General features: G+C 42.4%; 1 protein-coding gene across 2 annotated transcripts in view; it reads right to left on the bottom strand.

The window, feature by feature from the left end:
* The window catches only part of cul3b (cullin 3b), a 101,369-nt gene that overhangs the window by 31,068 nt on the left and 47,921 nt on the right, over positions 1-22,380 (bottom strand). For both annotated transcript variants that reach the window (XM_038817476.1, XM_038817477.1), the window contains exons 5-8: positions 16,322-16,436; positions 15,947-16,175; positions 8,683-8,828; positions 6,326-6,502 (exon numbers count right to left, since the gene is read on the bottom strand). In XM_038817476.1, coding sequence (XP_038673404.1) covers positions 6,326-6,502; positions 8,683-8,828; positions 15,947-16,175; positions 16,322-16,436 — 667 coding nt within the window. The remainder of the gene's footprint in view (positions 1-6,325; positions 6,503-8,682; positions 8,829-15,946; positions 16,176-16,321; positions 16,437-22,380) is intronic.

Genomic DNA, 22,380 nt, shown 5'->3' on the forward strand with positions numbered 1-22,380 from the left:
GGTAGGCTCCCGCTAAAAAGGGCAGTGAGGAGTTTTAGGTACCTGGGGGTTCAGGTGGCTAGGAGTTGGGGGACCTTGCATAAGCTTAATTTTACTAGGTTGGTGGAGCAGATGGAGGAGGAGTTTAAGAGGTGGGACATGCTGCCGCTGTCGTTGGCGGGTAGAGTACAGTCCGTGAAAATGACGGTGCTCCCGAGGTTTTTGTTTTTCTTTCAGTGCCTCCCCATGTTCATTCCGAGGGCCTTTTTTAGGAGGGTGAACAGCAGCATCACGGGATTTGTTTGGGCGCACGGGACTCCGAGGGTGAGGAGGGTCTTTTTGGAACGTGGCAGGGATAGAGGGGGGCTGGCGCTGCCCAACCTCTCTGGGTACTATTGGGCGGCTAACGTCTCGATGGTACGCAAGTGGGTAATGGATGGGGAGGGGGCAGCATGGAAACTGATGGAGATGGCGTCCTGTGGAGGCACGAGCCTGAAGGCACTGGTAACGGCGCCGTTGCCGCTCCCCCCAACGAGGTACACTACGAGCCCGGTGGTGGCAGCTACCCTCAAGATTTGGGGGCAGTGGAGGTGACACAGGGGGGAAGTGGGGGGCTCGGTGGAGGCCCCGCTGCAGGGGAACCACCGGTTTGTCCCAGGGAACATTGATGGCGGGTTCCTGGGGTGGCACAGGGCGGGCATAAGGAAGTTGGGAGACCTGGTCATTGACGGGAGGTTTGCGAGCCTGGGTGAGCTGGAGGAGAAGTTTGAGCTCCCCCCGGAGAATATGTTCAGGTACCTTCAGGTTAAGGCGTTTGCTAGGCGGCAGGTGGAGGGGTTCCCTTTGCTGCCCCCGCGGGGGTAAGAGATAGGGTGCTTTCGGGGTGTGGGTCGGGGATGGGAAGGTGTCTGCCATCTACCAGGTGATGCAGGAGGTGGAGGATGCGTCGGTAGAGGAGCTGAAGGCTAAGTGGGAAGTGGAGCTGGGGGAGCAGATTGAGGAGGGGACATGGGCGGACGCCCTGGAGAGGGTGAACTCCTCCTCTTCATGTGCGAGGCTTAGCCTAATCCAGTTCAAGGTACTGCACAGGGCTCATATGTCCGGGACGAGGATGAGCAGGTTTTTTGGGGGCGAGGACAGGTGTATTAGGTGTTCAGGGAGCCAAGCGAACCATGCCCATATGTTTTGGGCATGCCCGGCACTGGAGGAATTCTGGCAGGGGTGGCGAGGACGGTGTCGAGGGTGGTAGGGTCCAGGGTCAAGCCAGGCTGGGAACTCACAATATTTGGGGTTGGGGTGGAGCCGGGAGTGCAGGAGGCGAAAGAGGCCGGTGTTTTGGCTTTTGCGTCCCTAGTAGCCTGGCGGAGGATCTTGTTGCAATGGAAAGATGCGAGACCCCCAAGCGTGAAGACCTGGATCAATGACATGGCGGGATTCATTAAGCTGGAGAAGGTCAAATTCGCCCTGAGGGGGTCGGTACAAGGGTTCTTTAGGAGGTGGCAGCCTTTCCTCGACTTTCTGGCTCAACGATAAGGAACTAGGTCAGCAGCAGCAGCAACCTGGGGGGGAGGTGGGGAAAGGGGGGGGGGGGGGGGGGGAGTTTCAGGGGGGTATTCTTTATGTTAATATGTAAATTATGTTAATTTATTTTGTTCTTTATTGGGTTTGGGGGGGTGGGGGGATTAGTTATATGCGTTGTTACGGGTGCCGGAGGGTGTTTATTATTGTTATTATTATTGTTCTGTTGCTATACATTTTTCAAAATATTTCAATAAAAATTATTTTTTAAAAAATTAAAAATCCATTCACATGAAGTAGCCATCACCCATAAACTAATTATGTTCCAGATCAGAATGCAGAGTTCCTTTTGAGGTGTTCACGTGATTGCGCTAAGAATCTCAAGAACACTGGCATCCATGGTCGCATGAAATCAGGCTTAGACACTTGTACCTAAAGTTGCCTGCATCTGAAGTCTGATCCAGATTCAAATCTTCTGCAACCATGGCCTAGGTTTCACCATCAGCAGTGAAGCATTAGCATGACCTCAGAAACTCTACTCATAAAGATCTAGCCATCTGTGGCATGGATTTCCCTTCCCAGAAGTCAGTTTGAATCTGGTGTCAAGTCAATGGGATCTTCAGGTGTCCAGCAGCAACAATGTTATCAAGCAGAGTGTACAGTCAAATGTAGAGAAGAATTCTCAGGCAGCAAAACACACAGAATTTTTCAAATTTCATTTAAATATTGTAGAGGATGAAATAAATGATTGAGGCAGATACATGAAATCAAGTTAGAAGATGAATTATCAAGTTAAAATGTGATTGTTTACCAATGTAGAAATATGACATTTCACAGCTATAAAATTAGTTTGTCAGGGCCAGTGCTGTTCAACAGTAACTATGAATTTAAAAAAATTATTTCAACAAAATGCAACTTAGTTTGAACAACAGAGTTAATATCATAAAAGGATGAATTTTCAGGAGTTGAGATTTCTGCACCACTACAGTTTGGGAGAACATCCAACATTGCGCACTTTGGGGAAATATAGACTAGGAGTTTACATGCAGGCAGTGGCCCCCAGCCAATAAATGTGGGTAAGCCAGCTTCCGCCATCCTTGGAACCACAACTCAATTTTACATTCTTTAGGGCCCTTGGAGGTAAGATATCCAACACCAGCAATTCAGCCCTAGATGGGTCACCGAGACTGGTAGCAGCTGCTGGAACTGCAGAAGGCCCAGTCTAGCTGTCATCAAAAAGGCCCAAGTGCAGGGAGGTGGAGTCGGGGCTAACCAGGGCCTTCAGGCAGGCCCTGGCCAAGGAGTGGGGAGGAAATGAGGGACAATCAGGACAGCAGGAAACCCCTTACCACTGGGGGACCCCTATGAACCACAGGATGTCCAAACAAAAGAGACCATTGCATTGAATTCCAACACCTGACCCTGCAAGGAGGCCACCAAGTTTCCTCGGCAGCCTCCCCAGTTGGTGAAGTGCCCATAATCCAGTGATGGTGGGAAGAGGCCCTTCTTATGTGGCTATTAATTGGTTATTTCCGGCTGTCAATTGGCCCAAGGAGAAGCAGGCCACCTCCATACTGCTGGTAAAATGCCAGGAGAGACATGCCAACTCTGCCACCCCACCTAATTTTACATTCCATCATCTCCTAGCCCATTCCAGGTAAGGTTGTAGCCATAGAATCATTGATTCTTTGTATGCTTTGCTTAACCTAGCATCTTCAGACCCCAGAAGTGCAGTCAATTTCAGAAGTATAATGAATGAATTGCTGATAGTTTCACCCTCATCAGAGCCACATAATCATAGTCAGTTAATTTAAATTCAGTTTTAACTCATTTAAATTGAATTACAATCGAAAAGGGCACATCCATGTGTTTTCAGCTGATTGTGATATATACCAAGGGCAGACCAAAGCAGACAATTGAAGCTAATTAAAAAATATGACTCAGAGCATTAAAACTGCCAACTGAAGAACAGCTGATTTCCTGATAACTGCAATCCTGTGTTTCAATCACCAATTGAGTACACCGCTTTACTGCACTGATTCATGCCTGCTTAGTTGGACTTCGAAAATGGGTTTCTGCAGAAACTTGTACACGCCATTACATCAATAACGTAGCAACATCCTGCACATCTTTCCTGAATCTAAGAGTTTTGGCAGTTGAAAGATCAAAGATATACAAACGAGAGCACAAATTTTGCAATAAAGTCAAAAAACAAAGTCAAAATTAGAAAGTTAATGCACTGTGGAAAAATATTGAAGACTTGATAAAGTTATGGGGCTGGATTCTTTGTTGGTGGGATCCTCCGCTTCGTCGGCAGCGCACTCACGCCCACGGATTTCCCAACAGCGCGGGAGTGCACACAACAGGAAACCCCATTGGCCAGCTACCGGAACGGGGGAATCATGCTGCCGGCGGGGGCGTGCCGCATCAGAAAATGGGTGAGGCGGGACGAAGAACCCACCCATAAAATGCAAAGCATAAATATGCCAATCCTATTAAGAATCAAAATGTCAGGCAGCAAGGATATGTTATAACAAAGATTAATTTAGAGTCCTGGTAACGAATAACCTAGCTGCAATGACAGAAAACAAAGTGTAGAATTTTTAAAAATGATTATACTTTCATGTGATGTGGGTGTCGCTGGCTAGGCCAGTACTCATTGCCCATCCGGAATTGAGAAGCTGATGGTGAGCCACCTTCTTGGATCAGTCCCTGTGCTGTTGGTACACACCCACAGTGCTGTTAAGAAGAGAGTGCCGGATTTTGACTCAGTGACTATGAAAGAATGATGATATAGTTCCAAGTTGAGATGGTGTGGGACTTGGAGGGGATCTTGCAAATGCTGGAATGTTTCTTGGTTTTAGAAGTTGTAGGTTTAAAAGGTGCTGTTGAAGGAGCCTTGGTGAGTTGTTGCAGTGCATCTTGTAGGCGGCATACACTGTACCATAGTGTGTCAGTGGTGGAGGGAGTAATGTTTAATGTGGTGTATGGGGTGTCAATCAAGCGGAATGCTTTATTCCTGGATGGTGTCAAGCTTCTCGACTTTTGTGGGAACTGCACACGTCCAGGTAAGTGAGAAGTATTCCACCACTATTTTAAAGGGTCAACCACACTGGGTCTGGAGTCACATGTAGGCCAGACCAGGTAAGGATAGCAGATTTTGTTACCTCAGTGACATTACCACCATGACACCGTCTCCTCTTGCTGAAGTTCAGCAGTTTTGCCACAGTTCTTAATTATGCAAAGTGCTGGAGTATTTTTTAAGAAGGACATGGTGACAAAATTAGTAGCCTAAACAGCATCAGCAAAACCTCTGATTGTATTCATGTCAAAAAAGAGTAAAACCTAAGTTTGATGTTGGGACTAAAAGTCGAAGCAAAGCATCAGCTCAAAGTTTGGGAACTCAAGATTATTGTTGCTGGTTTACACGCATCAAGTACAATGTTCCACTGAAAACCAGCATTAAAAAACAACTAGTACGTTATTCATCCTAACATTCTGCATGTCCTTCGTACTTTGCAGATATTTAAAGGTGACTGTGGTTCACACACTAACTTGCTGCAAGTGTATGAGAACGAAGAGTAATTCGTTTGGTGAATTTATCAAGTCATTTAAAGTTAAATGGCTTAAAGATTGACAAAAAATGCCCCTGATTTTTCTCATTGCCATTTTCAAGTGGTGCGGGCAAGTTAAAAATCTAGCACATTCATGATGAAAAACCTGCAATTTAGAAGCCACCCAAAACAAAATAATCAATGCACATCACTTAAGCCAACATCTGTAAAGTCCCACATACTTTCCCTGGTATATCCAAAATTAGTGAGGCAGAGCTCCAAGCTCCAAATTCTTTTCGTTCTCAAGGCTTACTGACAACACCAAAATATTTTGACTCCCCAGCCCAGATAGTTTGTTCCATTCTCAAACTTGTTCATGCCTTCAATGCATTAAACTTAAAAAATAAACACACCCTTTTTACAACTCCCTCCTTGCACCTGGGTCCATACTGACTCTGAAATGCACCCTTTAATCTCCACTTATTGTCCTTCCTTGCACCCTAACATTTTTACCTCACTGCTAGTGGTAGAATATCCTGTCACCTCAACCCTCTTCGGGAACTCGCCTCAGATTCCGGTTTCTCTGGTACCTTTGTTTCCATCTTTTCACTGAGGGATTTAAACATCTCTCTCCCTATTGGTTCAATGTTCCAACCCTCCTATTAGAAGCACAGAACAATATCACACAGGATGAGGCTATACACTGCCAGATCCCCCTCTCCCTGCACCCCCTCATTAAAATCATACTATTTAGTTTATATTGATCTCCCATTCTTTCAACCAAAATCACAGAATCACAATTTTTCTGGGCCATGTCGCCAGTCTGTTCTGTCCTCCTGCGGTCTGCTATCATCTCCATTGCTGTCTATTACATTTCCGTGTTTCAGATGGTTTATATAATGAAAAAGGCACAAAATATGCAAATCGCTGTGGTGACACTACAAATGTCTTCAGAATTTCTAGTCTACTGAGGTGGATGAGAGTTTCTTTTGACATTGCAGGGCATCGTTACAACAGGCCAGTGACTTCCTTCCATGCTATAAAACGCTATGGTTCCATGGATAAGGGTGCTTCAGTTCTTGACTGTTATCGTACACTTCTAATGGAACTTTAACATGTAATCAGGTGGAAGCAGTGACCAATCATTATTCAAATAGCCTTTTTGACATTTAAAACAAAGGAGAAATCAGAAGGTGTTAAATTCCAGAGGTTCCAGGCTAAATGCCTCAAAGAACAAGAAGAATAAAAGGTGAAAAATGGCAAGAAATACTTACGCCTTTTACTCCCTTTTTAAGTTTGTCATCAATAAATAAGGACAGATATTCTGGGGATCTGGAGTTGAGGTTGAGGAAATATTCAAAGTCACCAGCAATTGTCTGTTTAAAAAGACGATCGTTGTTGAATGAATCCTGAAGGAAACGATCAAATCTGCCTTTCAGATCGAGGAGGCCCTGTTTGAACAAAAACATGCATCTTTAGTATGCAGGCTCATCCTGTATATCTTTATTTCAATAAGCTTGTAGTTCCAAGAACCATGGTAAACCACCATAGTTATATTTCAATCAATTATTTCAAAATCACATTTATCCTAGAATAATTTGGGTATAAAAAATATTTGAATATTTGAATATTTACTCCCTTTTTAAGTTTGTCATCAATAAATAAGGACAGATATTCTGGGGATCTGGAGTTGAGGTTGAGGAAATATTCAAATATTGACTTTGTTGATGGCTTAGTCATTCAATATTTTTAAAACTAGCTGCCGATGACCACAGCCCTTGTATTGTTCTGATCATGGGAGTGATGCTTAAACTGGTAAAGCTGGGTCACATCCCTGCAGCAAAAATCACATCCATTGAAATCTGGGTCAGCAAAACTGCTATTGAGTAAATAGAGCCAGCAACCCTCCAACCCCCGCCCCCAGGTCACCTCTCAGTTTCCCCTTTTCTTGGCTGTTCGTTTTTAAAACGCTAGTTATGCCGAGTCAGTTCTCAAATTATCGTTCTAAATCTATTTTGTATTTTTGCTCATGTTTTTGTAATATCGAGACCAGAACTGCACGCAGTAGTTGTCTAACCAAAATTCCATTTGAATTTTACATAACTTCTTGGCTTTGGAATTCTATTTGTCTAGAAATGAATCCCAGTACTCTGTACATTTTAGGGCATTGTTAACCTGCACGGCTATTTTTAAATGATATGTGAATCTGTATTCCCAAAACCTTATGTGCTCTATTCCATTTAAACATATTTTGGAAGCAATGACCGAATCTTTATTTCTCTTACCAAACAAAATGCATGACCTCACACTTAGCTATGCTGAAATTCATTTTCCATTGACATGCCAATTCGGCAGGTTTGTTTGGATCATCATATATTTTACAAATTTTCCTCAGTTTTAACTATACACATTGACCTCACCTCGCTCCAGCATAGCTATGAAGCTACTTTTAATTTTTAAAATAAATTTAGAATACCCAATTCATTTTTCCAATTACGGGGCAATTTAGCGTGGTCAATCCACCAACCCTGCACATCTTTGGGTTGTGGGGGCAAAACCCATGCAGACACGGGGAGAATGTGCAAACTCCAGAGCCGGGCTAATCCACTGCGCCACCGTGCTGCCCTGCTATGAAGCTACTTAACCAGAACCAATGAAAAGGTGCACAGCTATGAAGCTACTCAGCTAGAACCAATGAAAAGGTGCCATGATGTATAAAAGTACACAGGTAAACTTGCAGAGACCAGTCACCAAAGTCTCCTACAATCACACAAATCCAGCTCTGAATTTATAACTTAAACAACTTCTGATGTGCTATTAGTCAGCCAATGTTGGCCTTCTCTCATTTACCAGATGCTGATTCTCACAATTCAATGCAAGTTATGAGCTCTGCAAAAGTTAGACAAAGCCCCAGAAATACTTTCTCCTTTTTGATAAGAAGAAAGGAAGTTAGATTAAGTCGAGTGTGAAAGAGTGGGAACACAATATATTTCTCTCATCGTACACTTACACTAAAAGTATGTTCCCTCTTATTCAAATTCATAGGGATGGCACAGTGGTTTGCACTGCTGCCTCAAAGCACCAGGGGCCCGGGTTCAATTCCAGCCTTGGGCGACTGTCTGTGTGGAGTTTGCATTTTCTCCCCGTGTTTGCGTGGGTTTCCTCTGGGTGATCCGGTTTCCACCCACAATCCAAAGATGTGCAGGTTAGGTGACTGGCCATGCTAAATTGCCCCTTTGTTTCCAAAGATGTGCACCTTAGGAGGGGTTGCGGGGATGAGGGCAGGGAATGGGCCTGGGTGGGGTGCTCTTTTGGAGGGTCAACGCAGGCTCAAAAGGCCTCCTTCTGCACTGTAGGCATTCTATGGTTCCAAATGTATAATTTATTCTGATTGATTTATTTTAAGATTTTTAACTCAATGCAAGCTTTAAAACGGTATCATTTATGAAGTGAATGCAAATTGAAAATTGTTTCAATATTTCACCTTATACAACAGCTATAGATTAAAGTGAAATTTTTGAAAAGCGCATTGTAATCTGATTTACTTATGCATTTTGATTCATGCTGCTGGCTGTTTTCCTTTTTACTTAACAATAATTACAATGAAAGGACAGAACTGTCACATGCTGACCTGAATATAGTCCACTGGGTTCTTGCCTTCTCCTTCCTCAGACACCAATGCCTTGCCCTGTTCTCTTAGGTAGGAACTCATACATTCACACATAGTTTTCAGGCCATTTGGCACACGGCTGAAAAGCTTGTACATACAAGCTAGGTCTGAAATAGGATATAAAGGACATTTTGTACTCACTTGATTGTGCATTGCAAAGTGGCTCCACAGTATACTGGTTAAGCTTTAAAATACAGACATATAAATTTTAACTTTAAAGTCAACAAAGCTAAACATTTCTATGCGCACAACTCGTGGTTGTACAGTCAATATTATGTTAACTGCAGTGTCCCTTTCAATAAAAATACAAATTGGCTTCAAGTCAAGAGATTCAGATGTCAGCTTGACTTGAGATAACCATTCATTTTTCTAGATGGCTTTCAAGATCTTGATTACTACTGAAAGTTCAAGTAGATTTTTCATCTACAATAAATTATTGCTTCAATAACCAACAAGGAAAAGCTCAACAAAGTGATGGATAAATGCTGCAAATAAATGAAGATATTTGAGATCAGTCCACAAAGGTTTGCTCAATTCATAAGAGTGTGACCATTACCATGACAGCAATGCCTAAATTGGTTCCAATAAGAACAAATGCCTATGGACAGAACATTTTCAGATGGCTAACAAAGCACTCAAGATTGAAGTTTGAGATGTTCACATTGTCAGTTGTTCGGCATAGAAGAAAGTGGCTTTCATTCAAATAGTACACATGAAACTCCAGCCCAGCACTGCTCAGCGGTACAATGACATTCGGTCTTTACTCTTTCTGCTCAACACATTGCAATGATATTTACCAGTAAAAACTTTGTTTCTGAATAATGCAGAGACATGCAACAACTATTTCCATTCTTATGTCCCTTACCAGTTCTTCAAAATTGGCAGAGCTGGTCACATTACTTTGTTTCATATTAGTGTACGAACACAATAAATAGCAGGGGTAGCCCCCAAGCCCATTAAGCTTTCTCTGCCATTTAACACAATCATGGCTGATCATTGGCCTCAAGTCCACTTTCCTACCTGCTCCCCATGTCCCTTCATTTCCCTGAAAAACCAAAAAAATCTGTCCTCCACAGCCTTAAATATATTGAACAAAAGAACATCCACAACTCACTGGGATAGCGAATTTCAAAGATTAGCAACCCTGTGAGTGAATAAATTGTTAATTTTAGCCCTATATGATTGGTCCCTTATCCAGAGACTGTGCCCCTATGCTCTAGATTCCTCAGCCAGGGAAAACAACCTCTCAGTGTCTACCCTACCAAGTCCCTTCAGAATCTTGCATATTTTATTTAGATCATTTTGCATTCTTCTCGACTCTAAAGTATATGCCAATTAATTCAACCTCTCATTCCAGGGCAACCATCTCACCCCAGGTACCAATTCAGTGAACCTTTGTTGTACTGCCTCCAATGCAAGTATATCCTTCCTTAAATACGGAGACCAAAAAGGCAGAGTACTCCAGGTGTGGTCTCACCAAAGCTCTGTATAACTGTAGCAAAACTTCCTTATTCAACATGCCATTTGCCTTCGACATCATTCGCTGTACTTGCATGTTAACTTGCTGTGTGTTTTGTATGAGTACACCCAAGCCTCTCTGAAGGACCCAAGCCCCTCTGAAGGACCCAAGCCCCTCTGAAGGACCCAAGCCCCTCTGAAGGACCCAAGTCCCTCTGATTAAGATTGACAGGCCGACATGGGAACTGTAACAATTTCTGGGGGGCAGGAAATGACTAATTACATGAACACATAGACAGGGTATGTTGAAGACTGCAGCAATATTTGCTGGATCACAACAATCCTTCAAGTACCTTGATTACTTGGATTCAGAAACTCAGAAATTGGTCAACGGATACATTCAAAGGTGGCAGCTCAGAAGTTACACCATTAGTCAGCTAAAAACTGGCAGAGCAATGCCAGGTATAAAACGTAATGTGTATTGGTGTAAAATACTGTTCACAGGGAGAAAAAAACTGGGTAAAATGTTTACCAAGGAAAAAATATGAAAGAAAGTCTTTGACTCAAGGCGTAACAGGTTCAACCAATAGAGTAGCAAACATCAAAGCCAACCTAACACGTAACCGTTCAGCCAAACCAGAGAGCACAAGTCTGATTCAAACAGCGCAGTGGCTCTCGTCAGACAACACCGAAGGACTATTTGGTCACTAAAACGGAAATTATATTCAATCCATGCAGATAGATGTTAGGAATTATCATGTTAGAAGTCGGAGTTACGAGTAAAGATTCTAGAAACCCAAATGTCTGAGCAGTGCCCACAGAGGTATATGACAGACAGTGATCTCAATGTATTACATTAATTAGAAACTTTACTTTAAACTAAATTGAGAATGGGATAAAAGTTCAAATTAGTCAAATAAACTTTAGATTTAAATCAGGTGCCCAGAGAGAATGTTCATTCTATGGAATTAATTTCCAACAACAGAGATTGAAAGCCTTGAAATCATTTAAAGGATAACTGGATGTCGCAATGAGGCTACTTCAAGGTCTTCCGAGATAAATATGAAGCATGTCAGTTGGCTTTCTTCATTAACAATTTTCTTGTAACATGAGATGGAATAGTAAAGATTGCATCTAAAATATGATCAGTGCACTTTTCTATGGAAGCTACTATTTTAAGGCAATGGATGTCTCTTAGAGTAATCAACCTCTAGAGACAAGAAAATGTGCCTCCATTTTACAAAGTAACTTGAAAAAGATCAAAAAAGGATGAGGGGAAAAAACCCACAGCCAAGTCCTTAAAATTAGTCCAAGAATCCTATATAATTGTACAGAGCATTGCTTCCTAGTAACAGGTGGATTGCGACTACCCTTTCATCTCTGTGATAACAGCTCAAATCCTGCTTAGGTGATAGAAAGGACGTGCTGGCTATGAAGATCCTAAGTAAATATTGGCATGGTCACAAAAAGCCCTAATTAGGCATTAATTGGAGATCAGTGTCAAATCAGAAAAGAGCTGTTAATGGAAAATAGAAGAAAATATTGCAGTCGGACTGCTTGGTTAAATTTAAAACTGAGGTAAAAGACATTTTGAAAGGACAAAGTAGAGGAAAAGCTACTCTTGCCCTGTGCTACACTTGATCTATCAGATGTTTGGTACCAAAAACAGACAAGTGATCCCAGTGCCAACATTGCTGAATTTAATCAGCACAGAAATTCACCAAAAAACAAAATAAATCCCCTGCTGGTTAGAAGACTCAAGAGCTGCATACAAGAAACGTAATGAAAATGGAAATATTCAAAGTAAAAAGGATTCTGTACATATTAAACTGAATTTTTAGAGTGTGTTCAAGGCTGCCAATGAAGGGTTTGGATATTTGTAAATTGACTCGAGCATATAAACTTCAGTTTTTCCCTCATTGCTTAGATCATGCAAATTCATGTGTTACAACCATTATTCTCAATGTAATTTACGTGAGACATACATCAAACTTAAAAAAAAAACATTGGGAACAAGATTAATTACAGCCTTTAACTCACTCTCTAACAATTTATATTCAAATTAAGTTTAAAATAACTTCTGTTTCTTACTATTCTTGGAATTGTTCCAGTGTCTCCGTACTGTGACAAAAGGGTACTTTGTGGTTTCTACACAAAGGAGGCCAATAATGTAGGTTATAAACAAGACAGTCATACTTTATTTCTCATACCTATAGATTTTTATCCCTTTTCAATCACTCAGATCATTTGTATAATTTAAGTTCTTGAAAAATTTGCTGTTTGATGTTTTGGGAAAATTCTGTCTCATTATAAGAAATATGTTTAATTAAAAAGTTTTTAAAAATTGGGATCATAGAGGACAAACACGAGTTGAGTGCTCGGAATATAACAAAAAAGCAACCCCATTTTCTTTTAGTTGACAACTTAAGAGAAATTTGTAATTAGAGATATTTTGGGGACATCTTTTCAGGTACAACAGCTCCTTGTCCTAACTAAACCTATTTGTAAAACAGCAATGCAGCCAAATTATTGTCAACGGTTTGGATTGCTACATTGCATTACTTGGTAAAATCTGCAGTATACAATAGAGAATAAATGGTGACTGGGAGCAGTAAGTAACACCTGAAGCTTCAGAAAACATTAAACTATGAATTTATTAAAAGGTTATTTACTCACCTAAATCCAGAGAGTCTATTATAAGCACTGAACACATTTCCAACAGCCCAACCTCAAACCGACTAGATCAGCAATTTTCAGCTCCCTGTACTAACTGCCGAGTTCTCGTCAGACACTTGGGTTGTTTCAAACTGCTGAACAACTCAGATTTCAGTGGCGCGACCATGCCAACAAAACCAGATTGAACTATAATGCTCACTCCTACTCTCCAAAACAAAAATCCACCTAGGAATCAATTTTAAGCAAATAGGGAAGCGATTTCAAATTATGTAAGCTTCAGCAAGGTCTGACATGGGAAGAGCCAAGAGACATCTAGATGCATTATACAAAATCCCAAAATTAAAGTTAAAATTGAAGGACAAAAAATACATTAAAGGCTACATATTTACAACATTATAACAGCATTAGAAAAGCAATGCCAAGGAGATGAAATATCAAATCCATCCTGGGAGAATTCCCTGGAGCTGCTCGCAGTTAAATGATTAATATATAGTTCTGTGCCATTTACATCTTGCAGAGACCTTGTTGGAAGATTCACTAAGAGTTTACATTTTCCATTACCATCGCAAAAAGTTGATTTGATACAACACCACATAATTTGCAAAGAAAACGTTACAGGTGCAAAAGTAAACCTTTTTGTTAAATTTATACTTGGTAAAATTCCTGCTGCATTTTCTCTGTGGAAGTGTTCAGAAATATAAAATTATACTTAACAGACTGCAAACAGAAATACAAATTCACATCTGTTTCCTCAAACAGAAATAGTTTGTTAATTGATAATGGTAATCAAACCTTGCACTAGAGTTAATATCAAATCAAAACTACCAACAAAATAAACTACATTTGTGTGTGTAGTTGGACTTTCAGAAAACTTTTGATAAGGTCTCTCAAAAGAAGTTAATGGTAAAAATTAAAGCACATGGACAGGGGCAATGCATTGACATGGATCGAGAATTGGTTGACAGACAGGCAACAGAGTGGGAATAAATGGGTCTTTTTCCAAGTGGCACGTAGTGATTAGTGGGTACCACAGGGATCAGTACTTCAGCCCCAGCTGTTCACAATGTATATATAAATAAATGTCCTGGACATGGGAGCCAAATGTAACATTTCCAAGTTTGCTGTTGGCACAAAATTGGGGGGAATTGAGAGTTGAGGATGCAAGGTGATTTAGACAAGTTCAGTGAGTGGGAGAACATATGGCAGATGCAGTACAAGTTCGGTAAATGTGAAGTTATATACTTTGGTGTGAAAGACAGAAAGGAAGGGTATTATTTAAATGATGATATATTGGGAAGTGTGGATGTACAAAGGGAATTGGGTATCCTTGTACACCAGTCAATTAAAGTGGAAAGGCAAGTGCAGAAGGCAATTAGAAAAGCAAATGGTATGTTGACCCCTCATTGCATGAGAATTTGAGTTCTTACATAGGGGTGGCTTACTGCAGTCATACATGCTCTTGGTGAGACCACACCTGGAGTAGTGTGTGTAGTTTTGGACTCCCTACCTAAGGAAGGATATACTTACAATAGAGGAAGTGCAGGGGAGGTTCGCAGGGCTGATATTGGATTTGGTGGGATTGTCCTAAGAGAGATTGGTTCGATTGGGTCTGAGTTTAGAAACGTATAAAATTCTAACAGGGCTCATTTCACTTCTTCACAGTTCTGTCTCAGCACAGAGCACCATCTTCAGAAGATCAGGATCATATCAGGAAAGATGTTTTCCCTGGTTGGGGAATTTGGGGGGGGGGGGGGGGGGGGGGTAGTGGGTAGGTGTTCTACGAGTAAATACAACAAGTAAACATTTGCATTCGGAGATACACGAGGAATTGGATTTTTAGTTGTTGAATTCCAAGGGCGGCAAGAAGTTTATAACTTAGAAGAGGACATAAATAAGACAACGTTATAAAATGTTATCTTACATGGGCCGCACTATGGCACAGTGGGTTAGCCCTGTTGCCTCAAGGCGCTGAGATCCCAGGTTTGATCCCGGCTCTGGGTCACTGTCTGTGTGGAATTTGCACATTCTCCCCGTGTTTGCGTTGGTTTCGCCCCCACAACCCAAAAGATGTGCAGGCTAGGTGGATTGGCCATGCTAAATTGCCCCTTAATTGGAAAAATGAATTAGGTACACTAAAATGAATTAGGTACATGAAAGATTATTATACCCTGGCAAAGGTAAATTTCAAAGAAGGAAAAGGACAATGGGAAGATGAAAGAGAAAAACATTTAAAGCTGTACTGTGTGTGGCCATGTAAGATCTCCTGAAGATGGTGCTCTCTGCTGAGACAGAACTGTGAATAAGTGAATGAAAATGAATGAAATGAAAATTGCTTATTGTCACGAGTAGGCTTCAATGAAGTTACTGTGAAAATCCCCTAGTCGCCACATTGCGGCGCCTGTTCGGGGAGGCTGGTACGGGAATTGAACCGTGCTGCTGGCCTGCCTTGGTCTGCTTTAAAAGCCAGCGATTTAGCCCGGTGTGCTAAACCAGCCCCTGAAATAAGAAGCCTTCAGCCTCCTCAGAGAAATGTCTAGTTGTCCCAGAAGCAGAATTTTGGTTTAAAGTCTTGAATTTCAATAGCTAAGTGGGTGGGAGAGAGAGAGAGCGATAATGAGCCAGAGTGAAATATCTCCGCTAAATAAGAGTGGGTTGTATGCTAGATATTACTGGAATTTTTTTTAGATTAAATAGCTGTAAGAACTGTTGCCTTTTGTGAGTTTAACCAAGTAAGAATCCTTTGGGGAATTCTTCTGTAAGACTAATTTTAAACTGTGTAAATATAATCTTGTGTGTTTAAGTTTCTTTTCTTCTAATTAATGTTTTCATTTTAATATTTAAAAAATCTCCAAAAGTGTTACTAAATTTTGTGGTTCCTGCCTTCAGTACTCCTGACCTTTCTTGTTATATACAAATAGAAAACAGCTGTGTTCACTTAACAAGTTTCCCGTTTTGTGATTTGGCTTGCCACCTACTGGATCATAAAATATAAACGTAATTTCAGAAAACATTTATATCCCCAAAAATGAAACTTGTACACAATTAACAGTAGATGTCATCTTCAGGAAAATAAATTATCCTTCGAATTTACCTTCTGTCTTTCCATTTTTTAACATATGAACTAAGCCAGAGTTTTCCATTTCTACAATAGTCTTCATGTGTTTAGAAATTAGTTCTCTCTCCACCACCTTCACAATTGGTTCTTCTGTAGATTTATCAAGACAGTGCATAACTCGTTCAATTTCTTCATTAATCCGTGCCTCCACTTTCTTAATGTACACAGATGCACTATTTTCCGCTAAGAACTTCTGGCTTTCCATCTACGTAAAAATAAATATTTGACCGTTATACTAATTAATAAGCATGAAAAAGAATTGCTTTACACAATGAAATTTACAGCAAAGATTTAAAAATGGCACATCACCTTATTGAAACAGAATTAACATTAAAAGCATTTAACAGATACCTGGAAGAATTCAGCCGACATTTCTAAAAACGGGGCCTCAAAATCTTCCTCGTACACTGATCTGCCTTCTAGACCAAGGATCATTAGCATCTGGCAGGCATTCCGAATTGCACCTCTAGTAAAACAAAGAAATTTGAAAAACAGTTTATTTGTGAATACTATTTTAGGAAGTATCAGAACTCTCTTTTAAAAAAAAGAAATGCCTAAATTGAATGGATTATACCAGAGAAAGTAATACTTTATTGACATTTAAAATTGGCCAGGAGAAAATTAGGTTAAAAACAGTCATTTCAAGTGAAAACGTACTGAGTTCCAATGACCAAGGACTTATAACAACAGTAGTTCATGTAATCTGAAAAAAGTTTACATGTTTCCACTCTGACCGCTCTCCAGGGAGAACTACCACTTCCGACATGTGACCCTTTAAGTAACCACGTCACCACATTACCACTCAGGCTACATCTTCCCCGGTTAAGTTGGGACAACTGGTGGTAGTGAGATACAACAGTACACATGAACAGTAACTATGTGCAAATCATGTTATAACATACAGATCAGACAAGCTAACAACACATAACTATTTACTTAGAGTGAAACATAGATTAAATTGCTGCAGCTAGTGCACAGTCCACTGTGCACCCGCCACCATTTTTTTGCTGTTTAAAAGACGAAGGTCAGTTGTAGACTAGTTCATTGCTAGTCCTGGAATCTTATATTTGGTTTAATCATGCACTCAGAGCCAGTTGGTTGTGCTGGAAATGCTCTCGGGTTGGATTATCTGAAGTGTACCTAGTGGGTGCGGTACTTGCTGCACAGGCCTCCGAAGCAGCCTCCATTTCCACTGGTGTAGGGAGCCTTTATTGTAGGCAGGATGACTGGGATAATGTGATATTTGTTGGTGCTGGCTCAGATACCTGTAGTGATGCCGGTTTCGTACATAGTAGGCACAGTTGGAGACTACGACGCAACAATTTGGCTGCAGAGCATGACTGTGTACCTCTGCTAATATGTCGTGACCATTTAGGGTCTGGATCCTGATCATTTGACCAGGTGACCGTATGACCAGGAGCCTGTTGACCAGGCTGTGAAAGCCTCCTAGATAACGGCAACACCCCATCGACACTTAGAAGGCACAAACTGAAACAGCAACAACTGGGGAGGTGCCAATCACGTTGAGTGTCACATGGTGGAGCATGCAGAGGCCAAGGTAAACAACAGAAAGAGAGTGCAGAATCCAGAGCATCCCTCCCACCAACCTCATCAAACACCACCTGCCAAACCTATGGCAGAGACTGCGGATCCAGGATTGGACTATTCAGCTATGCAGAACCCACCTTCCTGGAGTGGAGGCGAGTCATGCTCAAACCTAAGGGACTGCCCAAGAGAGAGGGCCAATATGTGGGCATCACGATCATGTCAGTCCTAAATCAGCATTCCATGAGGGCACCACTCATATCGGTTTAGATATTGATCTGTGATATTGATATTGCAAGAGAGCCTTGGCACCTGGAGAACAGTCGCTGTACTGACGCGGGTACAACATTTTTTGACATGTTTCGCAGACTGAGTGCAGCATAGTAATCTGCATGATCTCGGGCACATTTTTCTCACAGATGCTTGGCTGAGCATACCACCTGTTCTGCCAAACCATTGAACTGTGGGTGTAGCAGGCTGTTTGTGATGTGCGCTATGCCCCATGTGTGGGCAAAGTTCCTAAACTCACTGGAGAGACGAACTGGTGAGCATGGTCAGTCATTATCCCCCGAGGGATGCATTGTGGGGCGAAGTGTCTCTTGAGCTTGATTATGACTGTTTGTCTGGCAGGTAGTCAATTTCAAACCATTGGGAATACAAGTCAACTAAAGCCAAAGGCGGTTTAATATTCCATTCAAAAATGTTAGTGACCATGGAAGCTCTGGACCTCATGTAGGTGCAGTGGCTCTTGGGCTTGATGCGACTCGAGTTCACTGCATGGTACACATGTGGTAGTTCCCTCTCCATAGCAGCATACATGGATTCCTTTGCCCTGTATCAAATTGCGGGCAGCACGGTGGCGCAGTGGGTTAGCCCTGTTGCTTCACGGCGCCGAGGTCCCAGGTTCGACTCCGGCTCTGGGTCACTGTCCGTGTTGAGTTTGCACATTCTCCCCGTGTTTGCGTGGGTTTCACCCCACAACCCAAAGATGTGCAGGGTAGGTGGATTGGCCATGCTAAATTGCCCCTTCATTGGAAAAAAATTAATTGGATACACTGTATCAAATTGCTTCCAACCCTGGGTGCAATATCACTGAAGAGAGTTAGGGATGATGAATTGCTGACCATGCATATCAACCCGTTCTGTGTCGTTAGTTCATCTCTGAGAGTGAAGAATGTGCGGAGCTTGTGGGGAAGCTCTCGAGGACTCAGGCTAGCCTCTCATGATGTCCTGAAGTTGTCTGCATGTGATGTCGACCTGCAGGGCATTTTAAGTTCCTGGATTCTACGAGAGGAAAGCACCTCTATGTCATGGTATTTATATCTTATGTCTTTTCCATTATCTGCCTGGTATGTAGTGAGTAAGGCATGCTGAAGCATCTGCCCCTGCACTATTCCTCAGCTCCGGTGAAACCAGGACCCCAATTATAGCCATCAACAGAAAGGGCTCTAAACCAATATTTAGGATTGCTGATGTGGTCCCAAATAGAGACACCCAAAAACCCACCAATTTGGGACAGGATCAGAACATGTGCGCATGATTCATGGACTACTCAAACACTGCTCACACCTATCCTGAGCCACCTCAAAAAATCGACTCATTCTGGCCTTGGTGAGTGCACCCTGAACATATACCTTGAACCGAATCAAACGCAGGATTACATAGCATTCACCCTGCAGAGGGACTCACTCCACACCACTTCCTCCAATATGGGTCCCAGCTCCTCCTCCCACCTGGCCTTTACATAGAACAATACAGCACAGTACAGGACTACGATGTTGCGCCGGCCATTTATCCTAATCTCAGATCAATCTAACCTATACCCCTCAATTTACTGCTGTCAATGTGCCTGTCCAAGAGTCACTTAAATATCCCTAATGACTCTGAATCAATCACCTCCGCTGGGAGTGCATTCCATGCACCCACCACTCTGTGTAAAGAACCTACCTCGGACATCTCTCCTATACCTTCCTCCAATCACCTTAAAATTATGTCGCCTCGTGACAGCCATTTCCGCTCTGCCTATCCACTCTATCCATGCCTCTTATCACCTTACACACCTCTATCAAGTCACCTTGCTTCCTTCATCGCTCCAGTGAGAAAAGGCCTTGCTCCCTCAGCCTTTCTTCATAAGACATACCCTCCAGTCCAGGCAGCATCCTGGTAAATCTCCTCTGCACCCTCTCCAAAGCATCCACATCCTTCCTATAGTGAGGCAACCAGAACAGGATACAATATTCCAAGTGTGGTCTAACCAGGGTTCTATAAAGCTGCAGCAAAATCTCGTGGCTCTTGAACTCAACCCGCTGTTAATGAAAGTCAACACACCATACGCCTTCTTTTTCAAAAAATATAAATTTAGAGTATCCAATTAATTTTTTCCAATGATGGGGCAATTTAGCGTGGCCAATCCACTTATCCTGCACATCTGTGGGTTGTGGGGGTGAGACCCACGCAGACATGGGGACAATGTGCAAACTCCACACGGACAGTGACCCAGGGCCTGGACTGACCCCGGATCCTCAGCGCCATGAGGCAGAAGTGCTAACCACTGCGCCACCTTGCCACCGCAGAAAGCCATTTACACCAAAATTCCCTTCCTTACTTCAGTGAAAGCCAGCAATACATTTCTTGGTAACACTCAGTCCTTGGGTGAATTAGGTCTGGTGTCCTGCTTCCTCAAACTTCAATCTCTTCTTTGCATGAAGGTCTTCATTGTTCTATTTTAATGCTTATCTGTCTGAGGTTTTGCAGCAAATTCCATGCAGCAATGCAGATTTGTTTTGAAACACCTTGGTTAAGGTAGGTCTCAGGAAGTGATTCCAGAATGCATTGCCCAAGCAACTGAAGGAAAAGCTGCCAACTGTCAAGCAAAGGAAGCAAATGTATAAAAGTTCCAAGGCAGTGGAGTGGAGCATAAAGTTCAAGGAGTTGTAGGAGGTTACAGCGAAAGATGAGGTCAGGCAACAAAGGGATGTAAGCATTAATGCCAGACCATCACTGATTTTAGAATATGCATATCTATTTAAATAAAATGTAAATCACTAAATTATCCAATCACAATTATTTGATCTACACAGTTTCAGGCAGGAGAATAAATTATTCAATCCACGTAATCTACTTCAGTAGGATTCCCTTGCTGCATTTTGTAATAGTTCTGATCCTCCAACTTCCTTCTTGAAACACACCATGGTTTCTTGTTCCATCAGCCATGCTGGTAATTGTTTCATATATTTACCACCCACTTCGAAAAATGTTTGTTTGTATTTTCCTTTTTTGTTGTCTAAAGATCGTAAAGGCCATATTGTGCTTATATGCTGCATACAGCAGAAAAACTTACTGGGATGCAAAGTGCCCAAATCTTTCATAATTTAAATACTGTCATATCCCATCTCAAATTTCTCTTTTGAAGAAAGATCTGCTGATAACAAAATGTTACTCCTGTCAGACAAATGTTATTCAAAAGATTCTACATCAAACCACATAGGCGACAATTTCTTGCATCTCCAAATTTGTTTCCTCAGTATGAGTCTAATCTTCAAAAATTGTACTACAAAGATTAGATCTTCAAAACTATCAACATTCCTATAACTAATAGCTACAATTTAATTCTGCCAAGGTACAAAAGTGAGGTTTTACAAGATTGTGTTTTAAACCTTCTCTTTAAATTAAGGAAAAATTAAGTAAAAAGGACTATGTTATCTCTACTGAGTTCTATCAGACAACAAGCCAGTGTCGTTTGGTTACCACGGAGATCAGGGGTCTAGATTAGGAGGTGCTGGGAGCAAGGTGCAAAATGTTCACATGTGAAGGCAAAGGCAAGAGCAGCTTCTGTCTGTGGATATAATTTCACTCTTCAAGTTTGTAGACAGGAACAAAGGGAAAGGGAGAAGCAGAGAGAGAGCGGCACAGAGAGACAGGGAGGCAGAGAGAGAGCGGCAAAGAGAGACAGAGAGGCAAGGGGGGGGAAGAGAACGGGCGAGGGGAGGGGGTGGCGGAACGCCCTGGACAAGGGTAGGGAGGGGGAAACACCCCGGGCAAGGGGAAGGGGGAAAACGCCCCGGGCAAGAGGGGGACACAGAGAGAGAGAGCGCGAGAGAGAGAGAGAGCGCGAGAGAGAGCGAGAGAGCGCGAGAGAGAGCGAGAGAGCGCGAGAGAGAGCGAGAGAGAGCGAGAGAGAGAGCGAGAGAGCGCGAGAGAGAGCGAGAGAGCGCGAGAGAGAGCGAGAGAGAGCGAGAGAGCGCGAGAGAGAGCGAGAGAGCGCGAGAGCGCGAGAGCGCGACAGAGAGAGACAGAGAGAGACAGAGAGCGACAGAGAGCGACAGAGAGAGACAGAGAGAGACAGAGAGAGACAGAGAGACAGAGAGAGAGACAGAGAGAGAGACAGAGAGAGAGACAGAGAGAGAGACAGAGAGAGAGACAGAGAGAGAGACAGACAGACAGAGAGACAGAGAGACAGAGAGACAGAGAGACAGAGAGACAGAGAGACAGAGAGACAGAGAGACAGAGAGACAGAGAGACAGAGAGACAGAGAGAGAGACAGACAGACAGAGAGACAGAGAGACAGAGAGACAGAGAGACAGAGAGACAGAGAGACAGACAGACAGACAGACAGACAGACAGACAGACAGACAGACAGACAGACAGACAGACAGACAGACAGACAGACAGACAGACAGACAGACAGACAGACAGACAGACAGACAGACAGACAGACAGACAGACAGACAGACAGACAGACAGACCTTGGAGACTAAATGCTGCAACTGGTGTGGTCTGCAAACAGAAGGCGGGTGTAAGTTATCTGCATGTTACCAGGCAGAGTTTACAACGAAAGACAGTCTCCAGTTGAAGAGACGCATTTT

The sequence above is a fragment of the Scyliorhinus canicula genome, chromosome 13, assembly GCF_902713615.1.
Source record: "Scyliorhinus canicula chromosome 13, sScyCan1.1, whole genome shotgun sequence".
NCBI lineage: Eukaryota > Metazoa > Chordata > Chondrichthyes > Carcharhiniformes > Scyliorhinidae > Scyliorhinus > Scyliorhinus canicula.